General features: G+C 40.4%; 1 protein-coding gene across 1 annotated transcript in view; it reads left to right on the forward strand.

The window, feature by feature from the left end:
- The window catches only part of LOC128991085 (uncharacterized), a 346,794-nt gene that overhangs the window by 91,769 nt on the left and 242,660 nt on the right, over nucleotides 1-12,365 (forward strand). Inside the window, exons 16-27 of the mRNA XM_054414044.1 lie at nucleotides 953-1,194; nucleotides 1,346-1,610; nucleotides 2,447-2,629; nucleotides 2,768-3,022; nucleotides 3,508-3,735; nucleotides 4,212-4,415; nucleotides 4,634-4,927; nucleotides 5,773-6,024; nucleotides 6,162-6,351; nucleotides 6,980-8,736; nucleotides 11,037-11,185; nucleotides 11,890-12,122. Coding sequence (XP_054270019.1) covers nucleotides 953-1,194; nucleotides 1,346-1,610; nucleotides 2,447-2,629; nucleotides 2,768-3,022; nucleotides 3,508-3,735; nucleotides 4,212-4,415; nucleotides 4,634-4,927; nucleotides 5,773-6,024; nucleotides 6,162-6,351; nucleotides 6,980-8,736; nucleotides 11,037-11,185; nucleotides 11,890-12,122 — 4,252 coding nt within the window. The remainder of the gene's footprint in view (nucleotides 1-952; nucleotides 1,195-1,345; nucleotides 1,611-2,446; nucleotides 2,630-2,767; nucleotides 3,023-3,507; nucleotides 3,736-4,211; nucleotides 4,416-4,633; nucleotides 4,928-5,772; nucleotides 6,025-6,161; nucleotides 6,352-6,979; nucleotides 8,737-11,036; nucleotides 11,186-11,889; nucleotides 12,123-12,365) is intronic.

Raw genomic sequence — 12,365 nt, forward strand, 5'->3', positions numbered from 1 at the left:
TTTTAGTGGTCAATATTTCTTTGTGTTTAGTGACTATTGATATGAAACTGAATTGTACATTGTTCCAGTTACCCTTGTATGACTTGAATATGCCTTTTGAAGTTCAGAATACAATTTACTTGTTTCATTACTGTTAGTGGTGGTCTGTTTGCTCTATTGCTACCAGCTTGTGGCTTGTGTGGAAACAGTGTTAAAAACAATAATAATAACGCAAAAAAATTTCAGCAGTTTCAAAAATAAAACTGCCAAAATTTTCAAATTTCGAAACTTTGAACCTTGAAACTCTGTGATCGAATCTCGGATAACCGAAACTTTTCCAAAGTTTTGAGATTTAAGATTCGGTTTTGACATATCACTAGCCCCGGGTCTAGGTCTTACCATGAGACCTACGGTTATAGCTTTTCCTCTTATGGGAAATTCGCTAAAACAACATTTGGCAAGTCTAAACACTGTTTTAAAAAAGGCCTTGAAAATATGTATAATATTTCTGGAGATTTATTATTTAACTTTTGAGTTTAAGGTTCAGGTTTCATTTTAATTCACTAGTAGATACTTGCCGTAAAGTCTTTGATTTATAAGGTCTTAGTTTTTCCATTATAAAGACCTTCAATTTAAACTTATAATATATACTACCTATTTACTATATTAGTAGGCTCCTAAGGTGTAAGTAAACTGAGCTAAAGATGTAAAAGAAAATTCATTATTTGGCCACTAGTGAATAGAAAGTAGCCTATTTTTGGTAGGGGCAAGACCAATAAGGAGATATGCAATTATGGTAAACATTATACCTACCTTTCTTGAATAATTTTAAAGAGGCAATATTCAAAGAAGAATGCGGAAAACTTGTTGAGGGTAAATAAATGATCTTTTAATGCACTATGAGGCAGAGTTGTCTTTTTTAAGATTGTTAGTGTTGTTTTCATTCTCATTTGTTGTGGTTTGTTGGAAACAGACCCATGTGAGGGCGTGACCTGCGGCCCCAATGCACAGTGTATGCTCATCAACAACCAAGCACAATGTCTGTGTCGGGCTGGCTACACTGGTAAGAGCTCAGGCTGTGTGGATGTCAATGAGTGCCTCACCAACCCTTGTCCTGTTGGAGCTGTCTGCAACAATGAGCCTGGCAGTTACTCCTGTCAGTGCCCTGGAGGAGCTGCTGGTGACCCGTACAAGGATGGCTGCTCTCAGCTCAAGGTATGGTTACTGTTACTAGCTGCTGTACCCGTGCTTCCAATGGTGAACATCATAGAACCAAAATATTCTATAGAAAAATACATTTTAAAACTAATAAAATTGAGACATTCTTTGAGTGATTCTATAACAGTTGAATAAATTATGTGTTCAGGTACCTGAGTCGTGTGGTCCACAGTTGCCTTGCTCTGACACGGAGGTTTGTGTGACGGATGAATACCTCCGCCATAATGTGTGTATCTGTCAGAGCGGCTACATCCGAGACACCAAAACAGGCAAATGTAAGGACATCAACGAGTGCAGCCCCAGCTATGAGAAGCCTGCTTGTGGCCTCAACGCTGTGTGCAAGAACATGCCTGGTAGCTACGAGTGTCAGTGTCCTCCAGGATACAATGGCAATCCATTTTCTCTTTGTGAAGGTGCGTGATAGTGATCAATAGCAGCCATCCAAAAGAATATGACAAAATACCTTAGTGTAGCAATAACATAAATTACTTGATATTAATGTTTCTGTTTCATGAATGAGTTGTTTTAAGACAATTCTTCAATTTTAGTCATGCCTCTTAACATGTAGCTAACTATATAAATTACAAATTAAACTCTCAGCAATACTCTTACAAAACTTGTACAACCTTTCTTTGTCGAACATAACCCTCTAAATAATGCATGCATTTTCTAGCACCACAAGCATCTTTTTTTTTCGAGTAAATAAACAAACACCGATTAATTGCATTGCCCAGCTGTTTCATTAAATAAGTTCAATTAAATGATTCAAACTTTGGGAGCATAACAAACGTAGCTCTTTGGAAATCATCCTATGAGGCAGAGCCCCTGAGAAATTTTTCCATACCAATAATTTTTGGCAAAACTACACACTCTAAGCTCTACTTTGATGTGCCATATGCCTATATTTTTATTTGGTAAATGGACATAAGCATTTACATAAAATTTGATTGTATCACTTAAATAGTATAATAGATACTCATAAGGTTAACATGAGGAACTACAGAGCCACTGGGGCGGAGCCCGAAAGGATTTTAGAGATAAGAATAGGCCTATATGTTAAACGGGAATGTGAGCTATCATCGTGCCAAATTTCAGCCCAATCCGTCCAGTAGTTAATGAGCGATTGAACTTCAAACAAACATACAAACACACAATTTTTCATACTTGTAATAATATTAGTAAGATTTAGTTCATCACCTTAAATGAGATCAAGGAAACGATAACCAGTAGCATTTATCCATGTGTTCAGAATGCAACAGTGTGGAGTGCCAATGCCAGCCACCGTACCACCTGGTGAGAGGGGAGTGTGTACTAGCTGACTGTTCCAAGGGCAAGTGTCCTCCAGGTGCTGAGTGTATCACCATATCAGGGGGAGTCAGCTACTGTGCCTGTCCAAAGGGCTCTAGGCCTGCTGACGATGGAACATGCCAAGGTTTGTAACTACTGGCAACTTTTCTTGTAGTTTTATCAAGTGATATTTTAATGTAACAACACCCTAACAGCCAGATTTAACACATGAAACACTACAGTTAACAGCATTTGATTAAACTTGTATTTGTTGTACTTGCAGATATAGATGAGTGTGTTGAGGCGGGTCACGGACAGGTGTGTGGTTATGGAGCACAGTGCATCAACCAGCCGCAAGGGTTCACTTGTGTGTGTCCACCTGGCTACAGTGGTGACCCGACACGGTTCTGCTCACCTGCACAGGTCAAATGTGTCACACACAGTGACTGTGGAGCCAATGAGCAATGTGTGCAGCCCGGGGAGTGTGTGTGTCCTCCTCCCTACTTCACTGATGCCACTGACGCTAACAAGTGTAAAAGTGAGTATTTGATACATTGACACTCAGTAAACAGCACCGTATAACTGTCCAGTGAGTTGATGGTTTAGCCACCTGACCAGTGTCCAGAACAAATTTTAACCTGGCTTTTGGGCAATATCTGTTTTTGGGACTCAGGAAATAGTATGGTTTAGAGAATATACATTAATTAAATTGCATCATGTACGTCACCATGTGAGTTATGGCCGGCCGCACATTAGTTTTTGTTATTTAAATGTATCTGTGTTCTTGTGTATTAAATGTTGTATTTTTGTGTATTTGTATTTACAAAGACAATATATGTTCTAATGTTTTATGAAGCAAGGGCTTGAAAATGTAACAGTTTTTCCTAAAACTAGTCGCTTAAGTCTAAATTAGGATTGATAACCTAAGGTATGTAAGTCTATTTATATTAAGTTGTTGTTTTAACTGTTGAAGCTTTCATTTATGTGTTTTTATGAACATTTTTACAATTATTAATTTTTTAGGCCCATGTGAGAGGTACCCGTGTGGGATGAACGCTCAGTGCTCTCCCACAGACCCACCACAATGCCTGTGTCTACCTGGCTTCAAAGGAGACCCCCACCATGGCTGTGTGGATGTCAATGAGTGTGCCAGCAACCCTTGTGCATACGCTTCTCGCTGCATCAACGAGAAGGGAGGCTTCAAATGCATCTGTCCCCATGGCATGACTGGAGACCCCTACAGAGGAGGATGTAAGTTATTTTTTAATTTGATTTAGGAAGAAGAAAATGATGCACAACTTAACTGTGTCACATATCATAGCCATTTGAAACATTATGTTTTGCATTTTGCCCCTTCTATGGCTGATTCAGAAGAATCTGTTGGCATTTAATTCCAAATTTCTAAAATAAAACTAAAACAGATGAAAAATAAGTGTTATTTCTTTTATTTGTTTTTAACCAATGGGTCCGAATGTTGGTGTTTTATCTATAAATAACCATGTTTTGTGGATAAATTTGGACTATAATACTATTTCATGTAGAGTTAAACAAAACATAATTTTTAAGTAGGCTACAACATAAAAAAAAAAATTTTAATTCCACAAACTCCCGATTGTTGCTTACAGAAAAATTTAGGCGTAACATTGACATGTTCCATACAGAGTTTTGAAAATATATAATTTACATAGGCCTAGCCTGATTGTGTACTTATTTGCTTGTGTTGCCAGGTATTGGCACAATATCCCCGAAGGGGGAGTGTACAGTAGATGATGAGTGTGCTGGTCAGTTGGCTTGTGTCAACCACGAGTGTGTCAACCCGTGCAACACTCTACCATGTGGTGTCAATGCATACTGTGAACCTGAGAACCATGCTGCGTGGTGTCGCTGCTACCCAGGTTTCCACGAGAACCAGCACGGGGAGTGTGTGTCAAGTGAGTACCTCAGACAGAACTACGCTAATTCAGAAATTAAAAAAAAAAAAAAAATTGATAGTAGTTTTTATCTAAGCCTTTTGACATAACTTGATGTTTGCATTGTTAAATTTTAATGTCATTTATCAGAGCATGTTAAACCAAATTAATTTGATCGGTTTTATAAAAAATATTGTTACATACTTGAATGAATTTAAAATATAACTTTTGTATGACAGTGTGTGAAGGAGTGATTTGTGGACGAGATGCTCAGTGCATCGTCACTACGTCAGGACCAACATGTAAGTGTGTGGAAGGCTATAGAGGCAACCCGTTCCCCGGAGGCTACTGTGCTCCGGACGTGTGCTCTGCTGCTACTCCATGTGCTCCACCCTCCGTCTGTATCGGAGGCAGGTGCAAGGAGCGTTGTGAGGGTGTGGTGTGCGGAGTCGGAGCTACCTGTGACCCTGACACTAACCAGTGTGTCTGTCTACCACTGTTTGTGGGCAACCCAGATCTGCTGTGCATGCAACGTGAGTCAAACATCCACCAACTACACCAGTAGGATAAATTTGTTCTGTTCATTTTTTGTTACCATTTAAATTATCAAAATGTTGGTCCTACTACCTTCTATAAGTAGTAAAAAAAATGTATAATTGATTCTTTAATTGAAACAAATATATAATTAGCTTAATGCGCATCAGCAATATTGCTAGTGGATTCTCATTGCAGGCATTAAAAAATAAAAATAAATCAACTGTTATTATTTAATGCTGATTATTAATAGAACTATACAGTAGACTCCCTCATATCCGGACTCCTCGGGACCGAGGCCAGTCAGGATAACGGGTTTTCCAGTTAAACTGACGTCCCCAAAAACTCGTTAAAACGGACCGTTTGAATGCATACTGTATAAGCCAATAACGATTATTACGTATTTAGACATGTGATCAGTGGTCTCAAATCTTACCCACGAGAACAGTCGTTTCAGTACCGCCCATTTCCTGCCAATCTAGTCTGGTTAAACCGATGTGCTGATAAAAATTTTCTGGTTAAAGAGATGTCATTTCTGCGGAGTGTAGTCCGGTTAAACTGATGTCCGGTTAAATGGTGTCCAAAAAAGAGGGAGTCTACTGTATTCCATTTTCTTTTTCTATATTTTTTTCAATTATCTAAGCTTAATTTAATCAGATTGAAATTAGAACTAAACAATGCTATTCATATTACACAAATATTCTGTTAGCACTAGTTTTGTTCTGTAATTGTCATTGATTGAAAAGGGGAGAAGAATAGATTAAGGTCTAAAAAAGAGAATGTTACAGTTTTAACAACTCATCAACAACAAATAACTGAACCATTTGGTCTGTTTTGTTGACAGCATCACTGCCACCAGCATGTACCCCCATGTGTGGCATCAACGCCCACTGTGAGTATGGAGCCGTTAACCAATGTGTGTGCAACCCCAGCACTTCAGGCAATCCCTACAAGGAATGTGGTCCGCAAGACAAGCGACCAGTATCATGTGACTCTGGAGTCTGTGCACCCGAGGCGTTGTGCAAGGAGAGTGCGACCGGTGTCGTCTGCTCTTGTCCTACTGGCTTCCGAGGCAACCCTCATATCAAGTGTGAAGGTTAGCTGCAATTCATGTTTCATGTTTGAGTAACTACGGTTTTAGATATCAGAATTGGACAAAAGAAAACATTCCATAAAGCTTGTTTGTAGTAATGGGTAGAAAAAAAAGTATAAATGTAAATATTTATTCAACAGATGTGGATGAATGCGTTGGAAATGCTTGTGGAAATAACGCTGTATGTATCAACACGCCTGGCAGCTTTGATTGTCGATGTATTGATGGCTACGCAGGCAACCCCTTCACTGGTTGTCTACAACTTGTTCGTCAGCCTTGCTCAGACCCTCTCACTTGCACTTGCAGCAATGACAGACCTTGTCCTTCTGGGTAAGTTGGATGTTTCTCACTATTTTAATTACTTACCATGAGGTTATAAATAAATAACATATTTTCTATTAATTATTATGTATACCTAGCAACGAACTCAGCATACTGATAAATTTCCAATTTCATGATGGAATGGCCTCTGGGTCGTCTGAATAAAGAAATACAGGGTGATTGGTACTCAGTGTGACAAAAATTATTTGGTGTATGTACAAAGTAAATTAAGTGTGATGATGCATATCAAATGTTCCAAGTCTAAAAATTAGCTTCCCAAAAAATTATTGTATGTTTTTAAAAAATAACCATGCTTTTAAACTTAATACAGCGATTTCTCAATTACCTGTATATGGATTTGAGTAGATAATGTCATTTTCGTATTCTACATTAAATTTTGAACAAGAATAATAGAAAATAACGGAGGATCAGTTGTATCATTGTAAATAGATTCAAAGATAAAAATTAAGATGTTTGATAAAAATTTAAAAAACAATGGTCCATTGCATTTTTCACACCCTGTATACAAGAAAGTGTCGGAATATGTTAAAAACTGCGCCATTTTATAAGCTTTACAACCATATAAATATAATATATAATACATAGTTTTAAAGTAATTTACATGTTCTTTTTACAGATTCACTTGTAAGAGAGGTCATTGCAAGAACCGTTGTGATGGAGTGCGGTGCGGCCCAGGAGCTGCTTGTGTCAATGGAAAGTGTGTTTGTCCTCCTGGTCTGTCAGGAAACCCCAACAACATCCAGAGTGGCTGCAAGGTGGAAGGCCAGTGTAGCAATGACTTTGACTGCAAGAGTGCTGAAATTTGCTTTCAGTTTAGCAAAAACATGCGTAAATGTGTAGACGCGTGCAGCAAGTTACAGTGTGGGCTTAATGCATTGTGTGTTACTGATCAACACAGATCATCTTGTATCTGTGCTGACGGCTTCACAGGTGACCCAGGAGATCTAACTATCGGTTGTCAGCCAGAGAGAACTTTGACAGCAGCTGAATGTTCCAAAGATGAAGATTGTAAAGCAGGAATGATCTGTGCTATTGACACTAATGGAGTTAATGTTTGTGCTAATCCATGTGCTACCGTCGCTTGTGGTCAAAACGAAGTATGTTCTCTCGATAATGAAAGCCATCCGGTTTGTCAATGCAAAGCCAGTTTTAAATGGAACCCTGTCACATCTTCTTGTGAGAAACCTTCATTGCCGGATTGCTCTACGAATGAAGATTGTTTGGAAACAGCACAATGTATACCAGATCCTCTCGGTGTTTTAAAATGTTCTGGAATCTGCTTGGAATTTACATGCCCGAGTAATGCAGTTTGTGTTGCCTTTAATCACGCTGGACATTGCCAATGTTTGCCAGGGTTTACAGGCAACCCTAACGACAGAGAAGGATGTAAATTAGCCATCAACAACCAGTGTAATCAAGATGGGCAGTGTCCTGAGACTGACACATGCAGACTGGACTCACAAACTGGAACATTAACATGCCAGCCTGCTTGTGATAAAGTCAACTGTGGACCCCAAGCTGTCTGTGTAGCCAAGAACCACGTGGCACAATGTCAGTGTCCACCGGGCTTGTTCACTGGAGATCCCAACACTTCAGGATGTCAAGCAGTACCTTGTGTCTACAACAAGGATTGCCCTTCTCATCAACTCTGTAACCGACTCAGCCACACTTGCATCGATGTTTGTGAAGAGGAATCATGTGGAGCCAATGCAGTTTGCATACCTGAAGATCACAAATCAATTTGTCAGTGTCCCAGCGGATTCAAGGCCAATCCGATTCCAGATGTAGAATGTGTTCCTACTGAAGTTTGCAGTCCCAACCCTTGCCATCCTACAGCACTTTGCGAATCCACACCTTCTGTCGGGCATACTTGTAAGTGTCCTCCAAATCATGTCGGCGATCCATTCACAGAAGGATGTTGGCCTGAAGGGAACTGCCCGAACGGTAACAGAGATTGCCCTGATCAGTCTGTTTGTGTCGGAGGAAAGTGCATGAACCCTTGTGACGGGGCATGTGGTCCTAACACTCTGTGCAATGTTATCGACAGGAAACCTGTTTGTGATTGTTTACCTAAGTTCACTCCTCTGACCAAGAATGCAGCTGAAGGCTGTTTGAGGGAGTTGTTCAGCTGCACATCAGATATCGATTGCAACGGAGACATTTGTATCGATGGTCAATGCAAAGTTTTGTGTCGCAAGTCGGAAGATTGTTCTGAAGGAGAGAGATGTGTAGCCAACAAGTGTCAACTGCCCTGTGTGAGTCACTCACAGTGTCAGCCCACACAGGCTTGTGTCAACAGTGTGTGTGTGCTCGGCTGCCGCAGTAACAAGAATTGCAAATCCAGCCATGCTTGCATTCAAAACAAATGCCATGGTAAGATAAAGATAAAAGTGTAATTTTGGCTCTTCCAAAATGTATTTTATATTACATAATAGTAGCTCTTACTAAGAATAGTGAGAATTTTATTTAATTAGGAAATTATACTTTTTATTTACATTATATTGATACAAGAATCTCCAACATTATCAATTATTAATTATTCAATTATCAAATATTTAAGATGGGTACGCCACTATGTGCATATTTTAACCCTAACATGAGTGAAGGATGAGTGTATGATGAGTGGCGCGATCTTGAAGTCTTGTTAGTGACAAAGGCTGACATATTCCTTAGACACAGCTGTTAATTAATAGCCCATACAGCTAATGGCAACTAAGAGACCTACAGTTTATAGTGGAATCCGAACTATATTTTTGCCTTGGTATTAATGAATCGGTCTAATTATGAGGATAGTACTGCGGATAGTCGTAGTACTCACTAGTGCGGACATCAATCCACACCAGGGAGTATCGCATCCACAGTACATGCCTATAAAAAATAAATATCCACAATTCATTGATATTCCTAGTCTTTAAAAGCTTTTTATTTACTAATGATGTCACTTTACATGATGGTGGAACCACTGACCAATTTCTGTTCTTTCTCAAATTGTAGTAGATGAAAGTAATTAATCATTTTGGAACTGAAATTGTTCCTAATAATTAGGGATGGACGGGATTGAATTTTTAGTTCGGGACGGGACGGGACGGGATTTTTATTTCCTTCCCAATTTTCGGGACAGGACGGGATTTTTTTCTGTGCATAAAAAGAAAGTACTGTATTGCAGTTACCAAAAAAAGACATACGAAATCAATTTTTACCATTTGTGGCACTGATCTATAAAAACCAAAAAATGGGTAACAATTTACAGGTAACTACCTATAGTAACTTGTGACTCGCGGGTCACGGGGTGATCGTCTGTACGACTCACGGTCACGGCGAGATCGTCGTCATGACTCGCGATCACGGCGCGATCGTCGGTATGACTCGCGGTCACGACGCGATCGTCGTCATGACTCGCGGTCACGGCGCGATCGTAGGTAGGACTCCGCGGTCACGGCGCGATCGTCGGTATGACTCCGCGGTCACGGGGTTATCGTCGGTATGACTCGCGGTCACGGCATGATCGTCGGTATGACTCACGAACACGGCTCGATCGTCAGCATGACTCCGCGGTCACGGCGCGATCGTCGTCATGACTCGCGGTGACTCGCGGTCACGGCATGATCGTTGGTATGACTCGCGAACACGGCTCGATCGTCAGCATGACTCCGCGGTCACGGCGCGATCGTCGTCATGACTCGTGGTCACGGCGCGATCGTCGGTATGACTCGCGGTCACAGCGCGATCGTCGGTATGACTCGCGGTCACGGCGCGATCGTCGGTATGACTCCGCGGTCACGGGGCTATCGTCGGTATGACTCGCGGTCGCGGCGCGATCGTCGGTATGACTCGCGATCACGGCTCGATCGTCAGCATGACTCCGCGGTCACGGCGCGATCGTCGTCATGACTCGCGGTCACGGCATGATCGTCGGTATGACTTGCAGTCACGGCGCGATCGTCGGTATGACTCGCGATCACGGCTCGATCGTCAGCATGACTCCGCGGTCACGGCGCGATCGTCGGTATGACTCGCGGTCACGGCGCGATCGTCGGTATGACTCGCGATCACGGCTCGATCGTCAGCATGACTCCGCGGTCACGGCGCGATCGTCGTCATGACTCGCGGTCACGGCATGATCGTCGGTATGACTTGCGGTCACGGCGCGATCGTCGGTATGACTCGCGATCACGGCTCGATCGTCAGCATGACTCCGCGGTCACGGCGCGATCGTCGTCATGACTCGCGGTCACGGCGCGATCGTCGGTATGACTTCGTCTCCTGCGTTCGCGGACCTATCGCTCGCAATAACGGCGTTATCGGCACTCGCGAAGCGGAAAAATCTCCGACGATCGGACTAAATCCCGTCCCGAAAAATTCCCGAGTCAAATGTAATCCCGTCCCGATAATCGGGAATATTTTTTTCCCGAAAAATTCCCGAAATTTCGGGACCCGTCCATCCCTACTAATAATATGAGGCAATCTTTTACTAGCTACAAAGTATTCAACACCTTTTGATTTTACAATATAATATTGGTAACAGTATCTTTAATCTAGCTGTAAGAAAAAAAGTTACAATTTTTTTCACACATTAATTTTAAATCTACATAAAATCAAGTTCATTATTTATCAATTATTCACATTGGAGTTGTTCACAGTGGTCAGTGACAAATGTTTTTTTCCTGCACTAGATCCGTGCACTGCCCAAGGAGTGTGTGGTCCCAATGCTGAATGTTCTGTAGTCAACCATGAGACCAGGTGTGGCTGTCCTGAAGGCTTCCAAGGAAACCCTTCTCCACAACAAGGGTGTGTTAGAGTTCCAGTCGGCTGTAGGAGCAAGGTAACAGAGTTTAAATTTGTCAATCTCAAGCAGCAGTTATACATACTTTGTTATTTCAGTGTCAGTGTCGCATATAGTAAAATTACCAATTATTACATAAAGGTTTTTGGAAATATTGTATTATATTTGTTTTTTTAGCTGTTAGGTTAGATTCTAAGAAATAAATACGAAAAAATCAATCATTATGCATTAATCAATTAATTACCTTCCCTCTTTATGCAGATTTTTGAGCTATTGACCTAGTTTGTTTCCTTTCTCCTTTGTAATGTTTTAAAATCAACTTATTTTACCTTTTAAAAAATCAACTAAATAATAATAAATTTTGGGTTTTGTAGCTTGGTGAAACTATTTTTTTAGCTTGCTCCAACCAATAATGATTCTAAGACATTGAACTTAATTTAGTTTTCACTTAAGCAAGTTTATTTTGACGTTAAAATTCAATTCAAAGCTCATGTATTTCTCAATTTATCATCTATTCATTATTAAATCCACTATCCAAAATTTTTCCAAAAAATCCCATTAAACCGGGATACACATTTTGATTACAAAAGTTTGACTGTATTTCAGCAATTTCCAATTATCAATTACCTGTTTTTGTTGCCTTTGTTCTTGAGGTAAAGGTTAGTATTCAGCCTATGTACATTTTACCAGCTTGTGTGGCATCTTCATATCTTCTACGACACTAATACTACATGATGTTGCAGGACCAGTGTGTGCGTGGCCAGCTGTGTGTGGAGCATGTGTGTAAGCATCCTTGTGGTTCCACTACTGACTGTGCCAGTGGTGAACGTTGTGACGCAGGTGTCTGTGTACAAGTATGTTATGGAGACAGCAACTGTTTGGCTGGAGAACTCTGTGTACAAGGCACGTGTAGGCCTGGCTGTGCTTCAGATGCTGACTGTGATGTCAATCATATCTGTTTGGAAAACCAATGCAGGTAAAATATCTTCTGCCCAGAGAATATTTGTTTATTTTAATTTTATAAGATTAATTTATGTAACAGTACAGTTGTGTGATCCAACAGTAACTTTTTCTATGTAAAAAAAACAATATTTTTTTGCATCATGTGTTAAACATTGTATTCTTTATAAGCTGAAACATAGATTTTGTAAAAATATATTGCTGAAATTATCATTACAGACATGCCTGTATTTAAGAAAAAATACAATGAATGTTATTT

The sequence above is a fragment of the Macrosteles quadrilineatus genome, unplaced genomic scaffold (assembly GCF_028750875.1).
Source record: "Macrosteles quadrilineatus isolate MER2022 unplaced genomic scaffold, UCM_ALF_1.0 Scaffold_1__1_contigs__length_201487025, whole genome shotgun sequence".
NCBI classification, from domain to species: Eukaryota; Metazoa; Arthropoda; class Insecta; order Hemiptera; family Cicadellidae; genus Macrosteles; species Macrosteles quadrilineatus.